General features: G+C 36.6%; 2 protein-coding genes across 3 annotated transcripts; one reads left to right on the top strand and one right to left on the bottom strand.

The window, feature by feature from the left end:
* Nucleotides 1-1,303: 1,303 nt before the first annotated feature.
* On the top strand, nt 1,304-4,576 carry LOC136219503 (probable metal-nicotianamine transporter YSL6). The gene is made up of 2 exons (XM_066006923.1): nt 1,304-1,441; nt 2,429-4,576. Exon 2 carries the CDS (start codon nt 2,455-2,457, stop codon nt 4,441-4,443), a length of 1,989 nt encoding a protein of 662 aa, XP_065862995.1. The 5' UTR covers nt 1,304-1,441; nt 2,429-2,454; the 3' UTR covers nt 4,444-4,576.
* Nucleotides 4,577-8,533: 3,957 nt separating this feature from the next.
* Nucleotides 8,534-13,430, bottom strand: LOC136219504 (actin-related protein 2/3 complex subunit 2B). Of its 2 annotated transcripts, XM_066006924.1 has the most exons (10): nt 13,298-13,429; nt 12,310-12,376; nt 11,920-12,127; nt 10,794-10,963; nt 10,263-10,340; nt 10,036-10,168; nt 9,659-9,750; nt 9,504-9,560; nt 9,175-9,226; nt 8,534-8,841 (listed from the first exon to the last, which is right to left on the bottom strand). In XM_066006924.1, the coding sequence occupies exons 1-10, from the start codon at nt 13,375-13,377 to the stop codon at nt 8,642-8,644; spliced, it is 1,137 nt and encodes a 378-aa protein (XP_065862996.1). In that variant the 5' UTR covers nt 13,378-13,429; the 3' UTR covers nt 8,534-8,641. The 2 variants fall into 2 exon arrangements, with proteins under 2 accessions (XP_065862996.1, XP_065862997.1); XM_066006925.1 differs by lacking the exon at nt 9,504-9,560 and having other exon boundaries at nt 13,298-13,430.
* Nucleotides 13,431-23,372: the final 9,942 nt, after the last annotated feature.

Genomic DNA, 23,372 nt, shown 5'->3' on the forward strand with positions numbered 1-23,372 from the left:
CGGCGCATCAAGCGCTCTACGTCTCACATGGCCAAACCACCTTAGTCGGTTTTCTCTCATTTTATTCTCAATAGATGTAACCCCTACTTTTGTCCTAATTATTTCATTACGCACCCGGTCCTTTCTCGTGTGACCACACATCCATCTCAACATACGCATCTCCGCCACCGACATCTTATGGATGTGGCAGTGTTTCACTGCCCAACACTCCGTACCATATAACAATGCTGGTCTAATTGCCGTCCGGTAGAATTTTCCCTTCAATCTATTAGGCATGCCGGGATCACAAAGGAAACCCGTAGCACTCTTCCACTTCGACCAACCAGCTTTAATCCTATGGGCAACATCTCCATAAATTAAGCAATTTTGCAATCATATTAGTAAGGATGAAGATGCTCTTATGTGTTTAAAATTTTAGAATATAGATATAAAGGAACTCCAAATTTATTATCTCTCTTACAATTTATTTTCTCTTCAATTGATTTGTATCTCTTAGAGATCGACCCTCCTCGTAACATGAAGGCATATTAAGAAGGCATATTAAGAGATTTAAGTGTTGATTAAAGTGATAACTTCGCTAGAAAGCAAGAATCGAACCCTTTGACCTCTTTTAAAGGATACAAGTGCTTGAATCCTCACACCAGTCACTTATAGCATCTCCAATATAAAGTATTTGGATGAATGTTTGATGAAGTGGAGAGTGTTTGTAGTAATGTCATGTATCAAAAAAGATATGGATTTCTTATTTTATGGTGATGCATTTTTTTTACAACATTATCAACTTTTTTTAATAAAATAAATATAATTTTAAACACTAAAGTAATCATTTATGGATTATAATGATAATTTTTAGAGCTACTTAATATATTCTCTATTTTAAAATTATTGTCAAATACAATTCTTTTGAAATTAATGGAATATTAAAATATTTTTTAAAAAATGACAAAACTATAAAATAAAATATTAGTATATTTTAAGATGATTGATTAAGTTCTGGAACTTCTAAATTATTTGAATTGAAGATGCTATTAACCAACCATTTAGCAATTTGAAATTTATACCATTGACAAGAAAGCAAAATAAATATATAAAAATGGGGAATAAAATAATATGGTCGGTCACTTTATTTTCATACTATATAGTTTTATAAACAGTGTACCGATACTTTTTGTATGGCACAGAAAGACAATTAGGAAAATAACAAAAATGTCAATTTTATTAAATTTAAACAGTCAACTACGAAAATATAATCTTAAACAATACAAAAGCACATAACCACTTTTCTATAGTCAACTTGTATAATAACTAGACAATGCTAGATATTGCCAACCATTTTAAGTCAATTTGGGAATCTGTAACCCCGCCGGCGGACAGTCGCCGAAGCAAAGCACCATTAAAACCACCGCCTTTGCTTCTCCGAATCCAACAAAGCACATACCAGGCAAGCTTCTCTTCCCTTTTTCTTTTCTAAAATTAATTAAATTACTGTATAGTTCTACCTATTAATGGATCTTGGCTTATTCTTATAATCATCTTTATTAATTTCCTTAATCTATTTACTGAAAATTTTAACTTTTTTGGAGTTTTTGCCCTTTTCTGCTGGTTTTCCCAGTTATGGCCACTGTCTTTAAAATTAATGGTTCAAGAGTAAATGTCTTTCTGAGGGCGAGTCTTGGCGCAACGGTAAATGTTGTTGTCGTGTGACCAAGCGGTCACGGGTCCGAGTCTTAGGAGCGTCCTCTTTGCCAAATAAATTGGCAGGAGAAGGCTTGCCCCAGTACACTCTTATGGTGGTACCCCTCCCCGGACCCTCGCTTAACGGGGACGCGTAGTGCGACCGGGCCGCCCTTGAAGAGTAAATGTCTTTTTGCGTGTACAAATGATGGTTTATTTTACACGAAACTCTTCGTCACTAGCGTTTCCGCTCTTCCCTGTTTAGGCTTCTTTTCCATTACATTTGTATAGAAACAACTTTTTGCTGACGTTGGTTTTCGTGTCCATTTTTGTTTCGGTTTCTGTGCAACATAGGTGATTGTAAATACGTAATAAATTGATTAATTAATATCAATAAGCTGTAGTTTAATGATTGTGTTGTCATCTCCCAAATAATTGTGAGTGTAACTCATCCCTATATTGCACGGAAATTAGTATCTGTTTTTCAGTTTCCGTTTCAGTTGCTTGTTTTGTGCAACATATTCCATCTAATACCATGTAGATAGGATCCGCATTTGGAACAAATAGCATTCTATTTTGAACCAAAGAATGATTTTAAAATGTGTCATCATGTATTGAAAACTCTCACCATTTTCGATAATTCATGTCCAATGGTCATCCTTTAGGACTGCTCTGTGCTCAGACCTTCCATCCCGACGCCACCTCCTCATAACCGCGTCACTACAATGAGTTTGACACAAATATATATGTGCAGGTTTTGCAGCCTTGAAGTTAAATGAAATGGCAAGTCATGAAGGCACAACTATATCTGATCCATTACTTCCTGTAATAACTCAGGATCCAAACAACTTTAACTCAAAAGTACTCTCAGAAACCATCCCAAAATGGAAGGATCAGATAACAGTTAGAGGTTTAGTTGTGAGTGCTGTATTGGGGACTTTGTTCTGCATCTTAGTGCACAGGTTAAGCCTAGCAACCGGGATGGTTCCCTCTCTGAACATAGCTGCTGCATTGCTCGGCTTTTCGATTACTAAGATGTGGATCTTTTCCTTGTCCAAGTTCGGCTTTTCATCGTCTCCTCTTACCAGACAAGAAACTACTGTCATCCAAACTTGCATTGTTTCTTGCTATGGTCTAGCTACTAGTGGCGGGTTTGGCACATATTTGCTAGCAATGGATGACAAGATATACAAACTCATCGGTGTTGATGATCACTCCGGAAATAGCACAGATGACGACGTTAAGAATCTATCTCTTGGCTGGATGATTAGTTTCTTATTTGTTGTGAGCTTCCTTGGAATTTTCAGTCTAGTCGCGCTCCGAAAGGTAATGATCATAGATTATAGGCTTACTTATCCGAGCGGGACAGCAACAGCAATGTTGATTAATAGTTTTAGTACAAACACAGGATCAGAAGTTGCAGAGAAACAAGTGAGTTATTTGGGGAAATATCTGAGTTTAAGTTTCTTTTGGAGTTTCTTCAAATGGATTTTCAGTGGTGTTGATAATTCTTGTGGATTTGATCATTTTCCAACCTTAGGATTAACACTCTATAAATACTCATTCTATTTTGATTTCAGTCCTAGTTTTGTTGGATGTGGTCTTATATGTCCTCATAATGTAAATTGCTCAATTCTCCTTGGAGCAATCCTATTTAACGGGTTTCTTTTGCCCGCGATTTCCAAACAATCCGGAGCTTGGTATCCATCTAACATCCATGACAGTGATCTCAAAGGTCTTGGAGGCTACAAAGTTCTCATCTCTGTTTCGCTTATTCTAGGCGACGGTCTCTACAGTTTGATTAAGATAATAGCAATCAGTCTCCGTAACTCTACTAAACCGAAACCAAAACCGAATATACAGCACAAGCAGAAAGATGAAATGTTCCTAAAAGATAGAATACCCTCTTGGTTTGCAGCTTCTGGAGTCATACTTGTGGCTATAGTTTCAGCATTCACAATACCTGTAATTTTCCCCCAAGTTAAATGGCACATAGTCCTCATCTCATACATAATCGCGCCAGTTCTCGCATTCTGCAACTCCTACGGCACAGGCCTAACAGACATGAGTATGTTAACCACATACGGAAAGATAGGCATTTTCGTTATAGCATCATTGGTAGGAAAGAACGGGGGTATAATATCCGGTCTAGTAGCTTGCGGTATTATAATAACTAGTGCTTCAGCTGCATCTGATCTTATGCAAGATTTCAGGACAGGATATTTAACATTAACTTCCCCAAGGGCAATGTTTGTAAGCCAGTTAGCAGGAACAGCAATGGGATGTGTCATTGCACCATTAACCTTCTGGCTATATTGGACTGCTTTCGACATTGGTTCGCCTGATGGACCGTATAAAGCTCCATACGCAGTTTTGTTCAGGCAAATGGCTATCCTTGGAATTGAGGGGTTCTCAGAGCTGCCAAAGTATTCACTAGCCATGTTCTGCAGTTTCTTTATGTTAAGTATAGTTATGAACATGGCGAGGGATGTGATTCCCCGAAAATACTCGATGTATGTACCGATTTCAATGGCGATGGCGATCCCGGTTTTCGTAGGAGCGAACTTTGGTATTGACATGTTTGTTGGGACAGTAATATCATATGTTTGGATGAGGAGAAGTAAGAAAGATGCAGAGGATTATGGAGGTGCAGTTGCTTCAGGTTTGATATGTGGGGATGGATTATGGACAATACCATCTGCTATTCTCTCAATTTCAAGGATCAATCCGCCTATTTGTATGAACTTTAGGCCTTCTTTAAGTAGCTGAAGAGGATTTCTAAATTCTAAGCTCCATTTTCCATCCTATGCAGCTTGCTTAATTAGATGTGTATATATCTACAATTTTGGAAATTCTATGTAATATTCTGTAATCAATATATAGTATACAACCTTCTCATTTATTAAAAAGTTTTCAGAAGTTTGATCTAATAGATTTTTTTTTATTTGATTGATTTGTTTAATCAGTCCGGTTTTAATAACCATGTGATATTTCTCGCGTAAAACATTTAATTCAATCTCATTAAAGAATAAATTGATGATTACCGATAAAATTTTATATTTATTTTATTGTTCCATTCAAGTCTCGTTAGACACCCTTTAAGTGGACTCGTTAAAGTTTTTTTTGTGCATAATAGAATCAGTAATGTTCATATGGACTATCAAATGAATTTGATCATCCACCGTTAGATTTAGATTGATTAAAATCATTAATTAGATATTCAAAACATGCTAAGGCTTAGATTCTCAGTAGAACTCAGAATTCGAAATCTCTTTTTTAACGACGGGGAGTCTTCATCAATCAAATCAACAATTAAGTTACATTTTCTAATATATGAGCAGCATATTGATGTTACTAACTTTAATATTATTAACAAATTAGGGTAAAATTTAAATTTGCACTTATCCTAGAAAAGTGTAAACTTATTAAAAAAATTCTCTCAAAAAAGTATATTCAAAATTTCGCTTGAAAATATTAAAAATAAAATTTCCTTATTTCATATATTACCATAAATTTGGACGTTATTCCCTGATAAATAAATAACGGAAGCTGAAACACATAACAGTACGACATTTTTCTGAATCCTATGAACACAAGAATCCTGTTTGGAATTTAACAAAAATGGCAGCAACAATGGCTGCTCATTTCACTGCCACCGTTTTCCTTCTTCCTATAGGGTTGCGACGCCTCTTTTCCTCCTCCTCTCTCTTCCTCAATAGCACATCCAATTTCAGATCCAAAACATGGTATCTCTCTGATCCCAAATGGAAGAATCTTGATTTATATATCCTCACTGTAGCTCTCCCAATCGCTTCTTTCGCCCAAATTTTCCTTTTCTTCTCTCTTTCTGCTCATGCCGGCTACCGTTTCGCCTTCTTAAATCAATCGCTGCTTCTTTTCCTTTACTGGGTGTTGACCGTCTTATTCCTTTTGCGTGATAGCATTGACCCATTAACCCTCAATGATAGTTTCCTGTTTCTATGCGCTGCGATTCTTTTCCTCTTGGAGTATCCGATCATTGGTAAGGGAATATCTGGCCTTGTCGGGGAAGCAGCTTACGATTGGTGTCGCGATTTGACAGTTGCTTGTGGTTGCTGTTGTTTGTTTTTGGCTGTTAGGCCTAGTGCCTTTTTCATGGAGTTTTGTTTGTGTACTGGATTGGTTTTTAAGGGGACTTGGTTTTTGCAAACTGGTTTGAGCTTATATACTAATATTTTTGCCTTTAAAGGGTGTCAGACGATAATGGTTTCCCCTGACAATGAAAATGCTAAAGCTAATGCTGAGGTGAAATGTGATCTTGATGAGGATGGATTTAGGGGGGTGGCATTGATAAATTTGTTGTTTATTGGGCATGCGATTGGAGTCTTGCTTTTAAGTTTTGGGGTTTTTGCATTGTCGTCGAATAATAGGAAACCAAGGGTTGTGGAAACAGGTGGTACACTTCTGGAAGGCCTTCAATCTGAAGCGCAGAGTTCCTGAGTTTGAGCTGGAATGAAGTCTTCTGCTTTTGCCTTTTATCTCCCTTGTATGTATGATACACAATTTTGCATTAATCAAGTAAAGAGAATTTCTTTTTTTACAAGTATTGGCATCCTATCTCTCTGAATAGGTAGGTTTAGACTTTGATCATGGAGTAATTGTTATGCACTTATTTTTATGCTCGAGTTTTTTAAATAGTTTTACTAGTTATTGAATAATGCCAGCAATTTTGCTGGTTATGTCAGGGTTTTGAGGTGGATACGTTTGCTGTCTTATTTATGTCCTTTAACAAGAGGGTAACTTTATGATCAAATAGCAAAGAATGAAGTCTGGTGCAAGAACTAGTTTCTTAAATTTCTTATATTTATTTTGCTCAACATGTTTATAACAACAGGAAGAAAAAGGAAACGTTGTCATCTTTGTTTAGTGATCACTGATAGGAGAAGTACACTTCATTCTAAAATTCGCTTTCTTTTTATCTGATAAAAAGAAAAAATGGTTCGTGTGATAACTACTGTTTCAATATAAAGCCATTGCCAACCACTAGCAAAGAGGAGCATTCAAGATGGCACAAGTTGAATTTGTATTATTTACATCTTGATAATGTTGTTTGGCATCTCGTTAACCACTAACATTCTCAAACACAGTTTTTCTTGGTCTCTTATCCCATGACCACAAGAAGTACTAAATTGTCAAATTGCATGATGTCTGTCAGCAGCATGTAATTTTGTTCATTTCCAAAGGTAAAGTTAAGAATATGCTTGTCTGCTTGTTTATGTATTTAGATCTTCTGGTTGGTTTGAAAACACTAAGCTGAAACTGTGAAAGATTTGAAGAAGATCTCTTATTTTGTTTGTTGACCATATCAGTTTTTTTTTTTTTAACAGTGGAACTCTTTTGGCAGTAAAATGTCCATATTTTTCAAATTTTTCCAGCTGGCTTTTATTTTATTTGTTGTACACGGTAAACGTTGTTGTCGTGTGACCAAGAGGTCACGGGTTCGAGTCTTAGGAGCGGCCTCTTGCCAAATAAATTGGTAGGGGAAGGTTTGCTCCCAGTACACCCTTGTGGTGGGACCCCTCCCCGGACCCTCGCTCAGCGGGGACGCGTAGTGCACCGGGCCGCCCTTTTACACTGTTATGTGCATTGATTCCCTATTCCATAGTTCTCAGGTTGCTGGTTGATTTTAACAAGATATCTGTTCACTGGCTTGTTTCATCATGTAAAAAGAGAAAAACTATGGGGCGCCTGACATTTAGATGATTTAAGAAGAATTTTCATGGCTATGATGTTGAAAAGATTCAGAGGAAATTTCTAAATTTTTTGCTTTTATTTGCTTTTCTCAAACCGCAGAATGAATACACCAATTAATGGTACAGTCAATCAAGAAAAAGTATACGGTACACTATGTAAGATAACTTGGTGTGTGACATAGACCTTGAGATGCATGGGTGTGGAAGCATGCTGACAAGCAGATGGAAAATAATTTCAGTTGAATTTGTTAAACTTGTGCATGTGCATATAAAGAAATAAGTTTGAAATTTGAAGTTGCTTAAAATTTGTATCTAGATACAACAAAACGGATGTTTATTTAGCCACTTTTGACTATTTCGAGATTTGAAACTAGTTGTAATTGAGTTTAGTTGAACATACTTTCAGGGTCAATTTGGTATCATGTATCCGGTAGATTTAATTTTATTTTCATTCATGTATCCTTTTGGAGCCTCGTGCAGTGCAAATGTTTGAGGTTGTTCAGGATGAGATGTAGCTATCTAAGCTTTGAAACGAACTCCTATAAAGCAGAAACATATTGAAACTCAGGAGTCCATTGCAGCACAACTGTTCATTCCTGATAATTGTCGAAGTTAGTTTATTTGATTACAGATGTTTTGCATGCCAAAGAAAGGGTTCATGTTGGCAGGGAGGAGATAGCTGCTGAAGGTTTGTCGAGAAGTCTTTAAGTTTCATGGACATGCGCACAATATGTGTCAATTATCCACTGGCTATTATGGTTACAAGTTTATCATCATACAAGTAACTCTGGAATTAATTTGTTCTCCTTTCTTGCTGTCTTTAAAGGTTTTTGAAGCAATCCAGATTGATGGGGAGTTTGGCTCTCTGTCTTGCATATTCCACTGGTAAGATCGATTTCTGTATGCTAAAATATCATAGCACTAGAAAAGGCGATCTTTTCTATCTTTGTTTTAGATTCCTTTTGTTCAGCAACTGATATTACTTTAAATCTCTCAGTGTCTTGTAGTTGTCAATATCACAAGTTAATAATTTGATACACTGTCTCATGGCTCCTGAATTGGTTTGGCTGGTGTTGCTTCAAGCTCAATGGACTTAAATATTATGCATTTTTGTGTGTACATATTGCTAAGAGAAAAGGCTTGTGTTAAGTATCATGGAAGATAAAGAAGTCCACAACTAGCATGGAAAGCCATACCTTTTTTCCTTATAAAGATATTACAGATGGCATATAAATTTAATCTAGTTTGGCATATCCCACTGGAGAAGAAAAGCTGGGAAGTGTCAACCACCGTCTCCTGAAACGCTGAAATCCATGGATTTTAATCCGAAAACGGATTCGCTTGATCTTTCTGGCAAATTCACGGCATCTTTTCTTGAGCATTCCAGATTTTGGCAATCTGACCAATTTTCTGACATATGTAAACCTTGAATTTTCTGGAATGTGAAGACCGTTAGAATTTTAAAAAATGTATAATAGAAGTTCATTCTAGTTTTTGAAAAAATTGCTACACTTGTTGTAGATTTCAAACCGTGGAGTTGATAAGAAATTAGTTTATTATATAAAATATCTTGTTTCCAAAACTTCTGTGAGCAGCATGTTGACATTGGAAGTACAGTTTGATCGGCTAAGTATATCTCAGCTTTGCATCCATCGAAATGTAGAAACACCCTTTGGTGCCTCAAGCGGAAAATATAATTTGCCATTTTTTCTTCAAGTTATTGTTCAATATCATTGTCTTTATAAATGTAATTTAGCTGAAACCATACCTTTAACCCTTTTATTGTCTTCATTTTCTTCCTGATTGTCCTTGTGCAAGATCTGCAAGTTGCAACAAGAGAGTTAGTCTAGCCATCTTATTGGATCATGCTCTTTTTATAGATTGCTCAGAAGTTATGTCATGTTTGCTTCTTTTCACATTATCAAGTTGCTAGGTTCAGTCTAAACTTTCCATTTAGCATGTAGCTGAAAAGTAAGGAAACAATGTTTTTTAAGTTGTAGGAAAAAAATTCTGTTTATAAAAAGGAATGTATTTGGGTTCATGAATTGGTTCGCATTTAATTATGATGTATTGTTTTTAAGGTTTTGAGTTCAGCACCTCAGCCAAGCTTTCTAAACGCTTCTGCATCCTTCTCTGTATGAAACCTTTAGTGCACTATTCAATAAATCATGTCAGAGAAAGTGGTTAACAACCCACTGCTAAGACATCCTGATCTCCTCAACAAAGTATACACAGGAAAATAGATATATTACCTTTACATGGTTTTTCACACAGGCGTAGAAGTTTAATAGACTCCATATAGTCTTATCTAGTTTTTTACCCTCAACATGATGTGGTGAAATATCTGAAATATAGAAGTAAATTTGTCAAGTCTGATATGCTCAAAACTTTTCTTGCTTATGGAAAATAACAGATAAGTGGAAGAGAACCAAATGCTGCATCTAAATTTCAGATGAAAAGTGTGTAATCAAATAATCCATGCCTATATTTTGTTTGCAACTATATGATTAGGACTCATGTTTTTTTTTTTTCCTTTTTTCATTCACGAATGATATTTTCCCAAGTGAATTGCAATACTGTTTAACCACGCAATGTGTGGTTGTGTGTTCAGGATAGTTAGATGAGGTACCAAAACAAACAAATCCCCCATTGGTGCTTAAATCTTCTAAAGGCTCTCCTCTCAATTCCGGCGGAGGAATGGGTGACCAGCTGCAAGGTGGTGCTTTAGCCCATTTTTCTGAATTTCCCACATCCACGAGTTCCTATTGAAAAATGAAAAGGTAACAAATACCGTTAATCCCAAGACAATGGAAGACTTGAAGAAAAGATATGAAGAATATCTCCTGTGTTACGAACCTGAAAAAATGCTGTGGCAATTATCACATCTGATGGTTCTTTAAAACGCATTGGAAATACTGCAGTGAATTTTCGTGGCTGTCCAACAGTAATTTACTTTAAATTAGACAATCTTGACTCACAGAAGAAATGTCAAACAATCTTTATATAATCCTGGAAGATGAATGAACATCACTGCTGATGATATGAAGAAAGTGAGTAGGATGGTTTTTGGTGGAAAATCTAAATACTAATGTTTCGTGATGCTTTTTGTTAGTTCTGGACTACAGTTTTTGGAGGTTTACATTGCTTCTCTAAGTGGCTGAATTTAGCACACCATTTGATTTTGCTCGAATATGTTCTAATTGCTTGGAGTTGAAATATACTATTTAGGAAGGAACTATAGATTTATGGCATTTTGGACAGAGTCTAAATACCTAGAAAAGTATAATTAACTCTTGGAATGTGGTTAATTATGATATCTTTCCAAAAAAAATTCTAATATGAATTGGGCTTCAACTGAGAGTTAATTCTTCCTTGAGTGAAAAATACCTGTTTTTTTATAACATAAAAAGGCTCTCTTGGATGATATACAAGTTTGAACGGCTTATACGTGCCCTGACATATATCTTGTGCATTGACATTCTCCAACATTTCTTTCAGCTGGGAACTTAGTATTACAGCTTGCACTGCAGCAATTTGTTGAATGATCTTTTCTGGGTCTGGAACAGAAAAATATGCAGAATCATGAGTATGAAAGTCACTGCTTTATATCATCTAAATATGTATGTGCCTATGCTTTTTATATCAATGAACTGGAATATAGTTACATGATTGGTGTTAGTGTTCTTTACTATTTATTCTACAAATGACTACATGTTTGGAGGAAGAAGTTTATCGTTTTTCAATTATTTAAATTCTTGAAATCACTTCTATCATAATTATTTCTTTAGCAAGAGTAGCCAATCCTAATATTTTGACCTGAATGTTTTGTCTTTCCTTAGCATATATAATATTCTTTTCTTTAAGTAACGTGGCCATATGCGCGAATGCCCTCTCTCTGTGTATACATTACATATTATATTATTATCTATGGATCCATCTATATTCTCTAATGCATTCATGGATTGGATCTTAATTACAGCTGAAACCAACAATTGAAGCTTATTGAATCTGAGTTCTTTGACTTTATTTCAGCACCTTTATCATCCAAATCTTTTCAATTTGTTGTATTCAAGTATGTCAGAATCTGCTCTTGAGATAGTTGTTGATTTGATCAAAATAGCAGGTCTAACCATTTACTACAATTTAATTTTTTTGTGTTATATGTTAAGTTTTGCCTTCAGAGCAGCATACTCTGGTTTCTGTTGCTTGATTTAGTTGATGTCTTGCAAAAGTCTCTCCTTTAACCTATACAGGTCATAGTTTTTTTTTTTTGCCACATTTTGCTTTGATTTGAGATCTATCTGCTACTTTTGAGAAAGTATTCTTATCTTTTTTTCAATATAGCATGTACTACAGTTGAAATCATATTTAGGTTTCATAGAGTAGTTAAATGACCTCTGTGATAGAAATTAACAATGCAAAAACATTAGTTGGCATCACTTGTGAATTTTAAGCCATTCTTAAATATTGAAGGAACTGCATATGATGAGGTTAATTAGGAGTAGCAACAAACCTTTTCCACTTCGAATCTTGTCAAAATTTAGTTTTAGGGTGAGCTGGTATCCTTCTCTTGGGGGTTCAACAATTTCGACGGCATTGAAACATAAATCCTTTATCATTCTCATTGTGTATGCTGAGATCCCATAAGGTTGCAGGGCTCCGTGAGACAGCAGTGTAGTTGATATTGACAGGCATTTATAATTTGGATCTGTTGCTGAAGACTGTTAAACTTATCAGATAGTTCTCAAGTATTTTGTTGGAGTTTAGTATTGAAAAGAGAAGAAAGCTATCTTCATAACTATGCATATAAATACACAAGATATGATTTAATATGTTAGCTAAAACAGGTCCAATCAAAACATAAAGGCAAGTCAAATTATTCTCTGAGTGGTGAAAAATTTACCTGAATGTGGTATTCTACTGATCCAAATTCATGCAAGTGATGATCAATTTCGATCGGTCTTTCAGCACTATAAAAAAAAATATACTTCTATTATCATTTACTTTCGTTATAATAAGTACATGCAACTCGACTGTCTAGCAATTTGCTTGCAGGAAAATGTAAAAGAGAAAAGAGAAACTATGAACTTTTATTGCAGAAATGCTTGATACTTGGGTCTCAGACTTTCTGAGCCCAGCTTTTCTCTTTTCTTTATTATTAAATTTCACATCTATTATCTGTAGGTACATAGAGCTTCTCCAATAATCCCTTATCTGGAAGTTATGTTTTAAGAAATTAATTCAGGTTACTGGTTTTAGCTCACAGTGTTTTTTTTTTTTTTTTGTCTTGAGTAAGTTATATATGGGTGATTTCTTTGTTAATTTTGCCTTTTTGGAGATATGATGTGTTTTACTCAGCTGGAAAGCTGAAGGTATTAAATCTGCCTACATTACACCAGCCAATTAACCCATCAGAGGGAAATTTTCTAGTATGGTCAGGGACCATTCAGATGGTGATGTGTCACCATCTAAGTGGTCCCGGACCACTGTAGAACTTCTCCATCAGAAGGATGTTCACACTTCCTTGTTAATGTGAGTGGGAGAGTAGAAAACAGTAAGAATCCAACAATTGCTAATGTAGTGAACTGTTCAGCTTTTCTCCTACCAACTTCTGGTTAATTGCTTACCTACCTGGAATTCACATCGTGTCCGCCATAAGGGGGAATCTGATTATCTACAGGCTACAGCTTCCAATTATTCCTAATTCTGTATTAATTATTAACATTTTTGTCAACATGATGAAAAGGCGAAAACTTCACGTCAAAGATCAATTATGTGCTTTATAATCTGAGTCAGATTAAGCTGTTACTGCGAAACGTTTTCTGATGCAGCAGACTGTTATTATCATAATTCCTATGAAAAATATATTGAAATGTGGTTACGGGCCTTACCGGTACATCTGGAGCAAGATCTCCTTAAGTGCAGGTGAAGCCCTTTGAAAGCATCCCATGGTGAGCTGCTCCCTTTTCATGTTTTTAAGTTTACATGGTGGCAGAGGTAAAAACTTAGATATATATATATAAATATTATTGAGATTCCATGAATGAATGAAATTAAAATAGTGGTTATGAAGATTGAGTAGAAATGAAGTTGAAGTGTTGCAATCATGATTAGCAATCTTGGAAGCAAGTCGTTATTTATATACACACGTACCTACTCTCTGATCTTCTGCTATGGCACTAACATTTGTTTGCATATCAAGTTAAATTGATGGCCTGTCTGCATCACTCTCTCTTGATCCCCATTTTGCATGAGCCTTTCATGCAATTAGATTTAAGTAGTATATCAATGTTTATGTTATAGTTAATGTGATATGGTGATAATAATATTTCTTCTTAATTTATGAGCTTTTTTGAAGTAGATATTTGATTCTTGAAAAATGAAAAATCAAATGGATGATAGCATCATGCTTTTATTCAAGAAAGACATTGTCAATCTTGATGGTAATGTTGTGTTTGATTTTGTAGAGAATATATATTCAACTCTCAGCTCCGCCATTCATCCAGTTAAGGATTGCAAACGGAGCGAGAATTATCCACCTTTAATACGGAGATTGAGAAAAATATTTCTCTAATGATAGGGATGGGATGGCGATCCCTACTTGTACTCTACAAGGATCTCCTTTTCTATTGTACTTGTAACAATTTGATCCAACAGATTGTAGATATTATTCGTTTTGATCCAAATTCAACACTTTTGGATTCACAATTTTAAAATGCATCTACTTGTATTATTGAAATCTGCTTTATTAATAAGTCTCAGTTACTTTTTTTTTTTTCCAGATATGAGATTCAATTCATTTTTGTAAGAGTGTAAGTCTCTGTGTTTGTTATTGATATGAAGTGTCGTATTTATACAGAATACAGTTCACTCTGTAGTGAACAACTATAGTCAACAACTGAACCTATATTCTAGGCTAGAGATAAATAACAGAATATTACAGATAAATAATAACTAAATACATAGTCTAATACACCCCCGTAATCGAAAGGTTCGGAGGGTGAACATTGAGACTATTGCGAAAATCTTCAAATAGTGTTGACGGGAGACCTTTGGTGAAGATGTCAGCGATTTGATAGCGAGATGACATGTGAAGGACATGGACTTCTCATTTTGCAACGCGTTCTCGGACAAAGTGAATATCCATTTCCACATACTTAGTGCGGTGATGCTGAACTGGGTTGCTTGTGAGATACACGGCGCTGACATTGTCACAGTACACTATTGAAGATTTCTGAATCGGACAGCCAAGTTCTAAAAGCAGATTGCAAATCCAGCATGTCTCAGACACGACGTTGGCAACGCCGCGATATTCGGCCTCTGCGCTGGATCGGGACAGTGTTGGCTGTCGTTTTGCTGACCAAGAGATTAGATTGTCCCCTAGGAATACACAGTAGCCTGATGTTGATCGGCGAGTGTCGGGACAGCCTGCCCAATCGGCATCCGTATAGGAGATCAATTGACTGGGAGAAGATGCTAGAAGTGTGAGGCCAAAGTCAAGAGTGCCCTGAACATACCTGAGGATGCGTTTAAGAGCAGCCATGTGTGTAGTTTTTGGGTTGTGCATGAACAAGCATATCTGTTGAACTGCGTATGAGATATCGGGTCGGGTAAGGGTGAGATATTGAAGACCACCAGCCAATCGTCTGTATTCGGTGGGGTCATGGTAAGCGGAACCAGAAGAGATACTGAGCTTTTATTTGGTGTCAACCGGAGTGGTAGCCGAATTGCACGAGCTGAGTCCGGCTTTTGCAATTATTTCAGAAGCATACTTCCGCTGAGATAGGAAGAGAGAGCCAGGAGAGTGAGTTACTGATATGCCCAAAAAATAGTGCAGAGGGCCCAAATCTTTCATTGCAAATTCGGAGCTCAATTGTGACATTACTGAAGCCTGAAGTGTGTCAGAAGAGGTGATTAGCACTATATCGTCGACATACAGAAGGATGTATGCCGTGCCAGAGCCTTGTCTGTAGATAAATAATGAGCTGTCAGAGATGCTATTGGAGAAACCGATTTGAATGACAAAATTAGCAAACCGCTGATACCAGGCCCGAGGTGCCTGCTTGAGACCGTATAATGATTTCTGTAGCAGACAGACATGATCAGGATACCTGGAATCCCGGAACCCCAGTGGCTGATGCATGTAAACGGTTTCAGTAAGATCCCCATGCAGGAAGGCATTTTTTACGTCTAATTGCCGAATTTTCCAATTTTTAGACAGTTCTATGCTGAGGACAGCACGGATAGTGGCTGGTTTAACCACAGGGCTAAATGTTTCACCACAATCAACTCCTGCCAACTGCCCGGAACCATTCCCAACCAATCTTGCTTTATATCGCTCAAAGGAGCCATCCGACTTTGTTTTGTGCCTGAAAATCCACCAACTACGAATAATATTAGCACATTTTGGACGGGGTACAAGTACCCACGTCTTATTTGCAATAAGAGCCTCAAATTCATTAGTCATGGCTTGTATCCAGTTTGGATCACTTAATGCAAGAGCGGGTGTTTTTGGAAGCGGAGAGATGGTAGGTTTTGTTAAGGCGGATAGATTGAGCATTCGACGAGGTTTATGGATGCCATGTTGAGCTTTCGTGGTCATTTTGTGAGTACCAAGAACTTGTAATTGAGGAGAAGAGGCAGTAGTATCAGAAGGAGTTTGTGATGTATTAGAGGAGGAGATGGAAGACGAGACAGGTTTGGAGGAATGCGTTTGCGTTGTGCACGCAGACGAGGAGTCGGACGGACTGCGATTAGATGACGAGACGGGAGACGACTCGAACGATCTGTTTGGACTGGACGGGACAGAAGACGATACAGACGAACTGACACGACTGGAATTGGGGTTAGGCGATGCGGACGACTCGGGTGGACTGGAGGGAATGACGGGTGACGCGAACGGCTACGCAGACGCAACATAAATGGGGGACGCGACAGACTCGGGATGGAAGGAATTGTGACGGGGAGTGTGAGTTCGAAACTGGACAGCAGGTAGGAAGGTGTTGTCCGACTCGGCAGAAGTTTGTGAGGGAGATGCGCGATTAAGAGGTGCGGTTGAAAACGGAAGGGTCGATTCGTAAAAAATGACATGACGGGATATTATGATCTTATTTCTAGACATGTCCAGACATTTATATCCTCTGTGATTAGATGGATAGCCTAAGAAAACACATGGAGAAGAGCGAGACTCGAGCTTATTTCGTGTTTGGGACGAAATTAGAGGGAAGCAAAGGCATCCGAAGACACGCAAGTGGGAATAGGTGGGTTCCTGTTTATACAGAATTTTGGTAGGTGATTGGTATCCTAGAACTTTGTGTGGATATATATTTAGGAGATAAGTTGCTAATTCGAGAGCATGTTGCCAGAATTTAAGAGGAATAGAGGCATGATGCATGACTGTTCTAATCAGATTATTAATGGTGCGAATGGTGCGTTCTGATTTCCCATTTTGAGGTGAGGTATATGGACATGAGAACCGAAATTGCATTCCGTTTGTTTGACAAAATTGTTTAAAGGAATTGTTATTGAATTCACCCCCATTGTCACACTGAAAAACCTTAATTTCTCTTTCAAATTGAGTTCGAACATATGACCGAAAAATAAGAAAAGCGGAATAGACTTGAGATTTGTGGGCTAACGAAAATGTCCAAAGGAAATTGGTGTATGAATCTAAAAACAGTACATAAAACCGATGGCCACCCGAGCTAAGAACGGGTGAAGTCCAAATATCGCTATGAATTAAATCGAAAGGCATACAAGCAAAATTGTTGGAGGACTGAAAAGGTAATTTTACTTGTTTTCCATTAATGCATGAAGAACAAACAGAAGTATCCTTAACTTTAGAAATAGAAATATTATATAAAAATAACCCCATCTATCAATAACCGAGACGGATCTGGTGTATCATAAGGGATTTACCCGGCAAACGACCGGGATCATTCAATACGACGGTGGCTACTTGGAATGGGGTAGGGAATTGGTCAACTGAAGGGCGGGGTTAACTGGCTTATTTTTTTCATTTTCCCTTCTCTTTGACCCGGTACCTGGTAACCAGCCTTTATAGCCTATCCTTGACGATTACAAGAAATCAACTTTTTATTGAGCAGGGCGTTCAAAACAGGAAGCCCTGGATGTCCTAATCTATTATGCCAAACGGCGGAAGACAAAGCAGTAAAGACTGAATGAGACGACGCGGAATTGTGGGAGCTAGAGGTGACGGGATATAGGGCGCCGGAACTTCTACATCTCATGATAATAGTGCCCGTCCGTAAATCCTTCATAGAAAAACCCAAAGGATCAAATTCCACAGAAACATGGTTATCTTTAGTAAATTGACGGACAGAAATGAGATTTTTGATAAGATGAGGTGCATGCAAAACATTGGTTAACTTTAATCGGTGATGACTAGAATCTAGATATGCATTACCAGATCCACAAACAGGCATACAATGACCATTACCAATAATTATATTTTCATTGAGGTTCGAATTGAAATAAGAGGTGAGTGTACCTTTGTCAGTTGTCATGTGTGAAGTAGCTCCTGTGTCCATGTGCCATTGATCAGGAGGTGGAGCAAGTGTCATGGTGTGCATAGCTTCAGCAATATCAGTAGGCACATATGATGGTGATTCCATATGAAGGTGTGCTTACTACACGTGAGGACGAGGTCCTAAAATACCGGATTGTGACGGCTGCCTGCCTGAAGTAGGGTAAGGGCATGGAGGAGTAGCCCATTGTTGCGGTGGTGCCCAAGGGTAGGTATATCCCCAAGGAGGAAGGGCAGCAGGGCGATAGTGCGGTGGCTGAGACGACCGGTAGTGGTGTCGACCGCCTCTGCCGCGATTGGAACGACCACCGTGTGTGCCTCCGCGGTAAGAGGAGGAGCCGCGATAATGCGCGGGTCGCGGTGAGTGGTGCGACGGCGCAACCATAGCTTCAGTGGACGACACAGTCAATGCAACTGGTTCAGATTGAGGAGGATTCTTGCGGGCATGAGCTGTTTCTTCCAGAATCAGCATGGATCGGGCTCTCTGAAAAGATGAAAGTGGATCCCCATGTCTAATTTGAGTACCAACGATATCATAAGCCTCAGTCAGACCGGATATAAGTTGTAGCACCATCTGATCATTGGTAACCGGACAATCCACATTTGACAATTGATCAGACAAAGATTTGAGATGCTGATAATAGGTTGAGATGTCAGAATAGTCACTAAGTTTGGTTTTGGAGAACTCTTGCTGGAGAAAGAGAGCTCGGGAATTCTTGTTGTCTGAAAAGATTTCCTGTAGACAACTCCAAGCCCTGGCGGCTGTGGAGTCAGCTTCAATAATAGTATGGAGAAGGTCGAGGGAGATGGTGCTATAGATCCATTGAAGAACAACGGCATCAATGCGAGACCAGAGATTGGGGTTGGATTGTTGGAGAGTATTGGCGGAAGGGTTTGTGGGTGATGGAGGAAATATATGGTCCAGGACCTGGAATGCTGTGGCATGGAGCTTGAACACAGCCCAAGTAGGATAATGCCCTTTTTCTACGTCGAGGGTTATTTTGATGAAGGTAGATATATTGGAGACGGTGAGGGACGGATGGTGATTAGGGTTTGTGTCTGTGTTGTCCATGTTTGAATTTGTTTTGGGCGGGGTACCGGTTGAGGAGTTTTCTGTGTTGGTACTCATTATGGTCGACGGGAGGAATAAGGGGGGGTTGCGATTTTGTGCTAAATCGGTAAAGGGAAGGTGGCCGGAATGAAGAACGGCGGCGGCGGCCGTGAGGTTAGAGATGGTGTCGCGGCGGCGGCAACAGTGAAGGAGAAAGAGAGGTGAGGGTTAGGGTTAGGGTCTCTGATACCATGTAAGAGTGTAATTCTCTGTGTTTGTTATTGATATGAAGTGTCGTATTTATACAGAATACAGTTCACTCTATAGTGAACAACTATAGTCAACAACTGAATCTATATTCTAGGCTAGAGATAAATAACAGAATATTACATAGTCTAATAATTTTTACTCTTATCATCATCCCTTATAACAAGGGATAGCTCCAGCATTTTAAAGACTCTAAATAGCCTTTAAACGGATTGACACTATTAATTAAGCAAATTGAATATGGGTGAAAAATATAAGACTTAGTTTGATTCGATTAATCTATTACGACATTTATAGTCAACTAAATAGATTATAAAATCTCTGTCTAATTAATCTATTAACAAATTTATCAATAAAGTAAGATAAAATTACTTATAAACTCACGATAATATATGTTTTTTTTTCTTGAAAGACACGATAATATATGTTATTTACATATTTAAGGTTAAATTTGTTAAATGGATAATATATGTTATCTACATATTTAAGGTTAAATTTGTTAAATGAAAGTTGATATGATCTATCAACTCGTAAATATTATAACGAGTTCGCAAGTCAATTTGTGACACAGTTGATTTATATTTTAAAAGTGTTTTCAACCCAACAAGTGTGACTCTAATTCGTTACTTTTGCTTATGCAAATCATGTTGCCGTATGATGATCCAGAACAAGCTAAAAAAGGAGAGATTCTAGAGAATTACTGCTTAATCTTATTTAAAAGTTGCGAAAAAAGACAACCTTTCTAGACAACATATTGTTGTAACTTGTATATCTGCACAATTCTTACATGACATCCCAAGAAGAAGCTAATGTCAACACTCTAATTGAATCATTGATTGTATATTTGTGTCATAAGCAACTGAAAGCTCCAAGCTTAACTGAAAAAAAAAAAAAAAAAATAGGGTTAATTTTTTTTAAAGAAAAAACCTTGTAGTTACAAGGATTTGTAGGTGCTCCTGTGGTTTTTCTTGTCAAACTTATCATTGTTAACAAATCAAAAGATTTTCGCGGAATATTATTAAAAATTAAAAATGCTGATAAGACCAAGGTGCTGTTTGATAAAACTGGAAATCTATATATAATATAAAACAGTAACGATGGAACTGATGTGTCACTTCCTCCTTTTTTACTGATAAAAAATATAATATAATATATAATATATTAGTTTTTATTTTATTATTATATTTATCTATAAAAATATTATTTAAAGTAAATGTAAAAATCAAATAATAATATTTAATTTATATAACACATTTATGTCATTAATTGTAATTATTAGATTGTATTTTTATTAATATTTATATATTAAGATGAATCCGTGCATCGCACGGGCCAAAAACTAGTTAAGTGCTAAAAAAATAAGTGCTTAATTTTAAATACTGAATATTATAAGTGCCGAAAATATTGAGTGATATAATTGTTATAAAAATATTAGTTGATAATTGTTAATTTAATTTATTACATGGTGAAGAAATAATTGTTATCAAACGCACTTAAATTAAATAAGTGCTTAATATTTTAATTTAAATCATTAAGTGACTTATCAAATAAGGCCTAAAAGTATTTTTGTCAATGCAAAAAAAATCTTTTTTTACTTTGTTAACGTGATATATTTAATTATTATCGTTTGCTTTAGAAAAATCTAACCCATTCTAGCATCTCTATCTATTAAAAAAAAAAAAATAAGAATCTTGACTTAAAAAAAATAAAAAGGGAGAAAAAAACATTAGATAACAATGTCTTACGTGTCATTTTTACAGTGTTATGTGAAAATTATTGAAAAGTGAAAATATTATGCTATTAAGTCCTCGGAATGTTTCCTGCCCTTGAACTTGATTTCGTCTTGGTTGAATTTGTCACTGGCGAAACAAATAAATATAAATCAATTAATTGGCAATAAATATTTGAATTCGTCTTAACATTATTAGGCTTCTATGTATTACTACTACTTTAAGGAAAAAGATAAATAAATGATATTTTTATGTATTTGTAAGATAAATATATTATTCATTTTACATTGTAAAATAGGCTATGTATTTTTTTTAGGAAAAATAGACTATGTATTTTAATTTTAATATTTGACATTGTTCCAAACTTCGTTATATACCTTTTTGATGAAGCGTTTCACGATTAAAGTTTGTTGTATGTATTAGAAGATTTTTAGTTTAAACGACTTGATAAGTCAACCTTAAATAATATTACATATTGTCAAATATCAATATAAAATATATGATTGGAACTTAATTATAAACTTAAATTTTTAGTTCAAACTATTTATCATGATTTTAGAGTATTTTGGACCCTCATAAAACACAACCATCTTATTAATATTATACTTTAACTTTGTTAATGTGATATATTTAATTATTGCTTTATGCTTTAGAAAAGTGTAACCCATTCATGCATCTTTATTCCCTTTCAAATTGAATTGCTTATTCCTATATCAAACAAGCTTGCTTATAATGAAGTAGGAGAGAGACCATTGCTATTTAATAAAATATTGACCGTGGATCTCATTTTATTAATTTCTAATAAATACAAGAGTTAATTACAAATAAATGCATGAGGTTTGTAAAATTTATAGATAGATACTTTTATTTTTCGTTGCAAATACAACTATTTGGTTTGTAAAATTTTCATTTTTTTTTTGTTGATTTTGTCAAAAAGAAAATTTTTTGTTGATCATGTGGAAGCAAAGGACTCGGGTAAGCTGGTTACATGAAGGTGACCATAACACCAAGTTTTTCCATTCAAAAGCAAGCTCACGAAGGAAAACAAACCTCATTACCAAACTCCAAGATAAAGAAGGCGTGTGGAAGGAGACTGAAAGGGATGTTGAATTGATCATCGTCGACTACTTCCAAAGCTTATTCTCTACCTCAAACCCTGGGGCTTCGGAAGTGGTCACAAATGCGGTGGATAGGATGCTCTCGGAGGATCAGATAGCAAACCTAACTCGTCCTTTTCATGTTGAAGAAGTTGAAAAGGCCCTTCAGAATATAGACACTTCAAAAGCCCCGGACCTGGACGGGATGTCAGGTATGTTTTTCAAATCCTATTAGGATATTATAGGTTGTGAGGTCACTAAATTAGCACTAGAGATCCTGAATGGTACCCGAACCTTCCCAGAAAAAATGAATCACACCTATATCACCCTAATCCCAAAAACCAAAAATCCGAGCAGCCTAAAAGACTTGCGCCCAATTAGTCTATGTAATGTGGTATATAAACTGGTGTCAAAATCAATAGCCAATCGGATGAAAGAATCACTTGATTCAATCATTTATCCCACCCAAAGTGCTTTTGTACCCGGCTGTCTTATCACAGATAACGCACTAATAGCCTTTGAACTTTTTCATTCCATGAAACATAGAATAACTGGAAAAAAGGGGTTTGTGCCTTGAAACTTGATATGAGTAAAGCCTATGATAGGGTGGAATGGGGTTTCATAAAAGACATGATGATGGCTATGGGGTTCTGATAGCGCGACGCCTAGTGGTAGAGTTTCTTATGACGATTAAATGTGTATTGCGGTGAATGTGCTATGAATATGGATATGATCTTTTAAATGTTCTTAACTCTACTAGACGCTACGACTACTTAGGGGCAAGTGTACCCCGTCGTATCAAGTAATAATCCGGTTAAGACCGGGTATCGAATCCACGGGATTTATAACTGCAAGTATTAAACGACTCGGTTTTATACGTTATTTAAGCGGCGAATACTTTGGGGTTGATGTGGGACACAACTACAAACTATTCCTAACCTATTGGTGAGACAGATTTATATAACTGAAACTCCACGGATTGATATGGGCGACGATAAGTTATAAATACAAAAGGCAATGACTCCGAATATATTCGATTGACAATTTACTCTTGCAAAGACGACTACGTGCAGTTCGACCGACCCGTGAAGTACTTAGACCACGTGGTTCCTAGTCAAGGCGTGTCTAATGCTGGGGATCAGAAACTAGGGCCCATAAGTTCCGTGGCATGTCAATTCCTACGGTTTCCGGAGCGTCACTTCCGGTAGGGCAACATCTATATGAATCCCTAAAGATAGCCCGAATGGCGTCGGAAATCGCGTTCCCCTACACAAT

The sequence above is a fragment of the Euphorbia lathyris genome, chromosome 2, assembly GCF_963576675.1.
Source record: "Euphorbia lathyris chromosome 2, ddEupLath1.1, whole genome shotgun sequence".
In the NCBI taxonomy this organism is placed as follows: Eukaryota; Viridiplantae; Streptophyta; class Magnoliopsida; order Malpighiales; family Euphorbiaceae; genus Euphorbia; species Euphorbia lathyris.

Excerpts from the sequence above, each read along its gene's own strand:
- LOC136219503 (XM_066006923.1), top strand. The coding sequence starts at position 2,455 with ATGGCAAGTCATGAAGGCACAACTATATCTGATCCATTACTTCCTGTA.
- LOC136219504 (XM_066006924.1), bottom strand. The coding sequence starts at position 13,377 with ATGAAAAGGGAGCAGCTCACCATGGGATGCTTTCAAAGGGCTTCACCT. Across the intron at positions 10,341-10,793 it reads TTTATGTTATAAAAAAACAG|CCACGAAAATTCACTGCAGT; the intron begins GTATTTTTCACT and ends ACTGTTGGACAG. Across the intron at positions 9,561-9,658 it reads GTGTGAAAAACCATGTAAAG|TGCACTAAAGGTTTCATACA; the intron begins GTAATATATCTA and ends TTTATTGAATAG.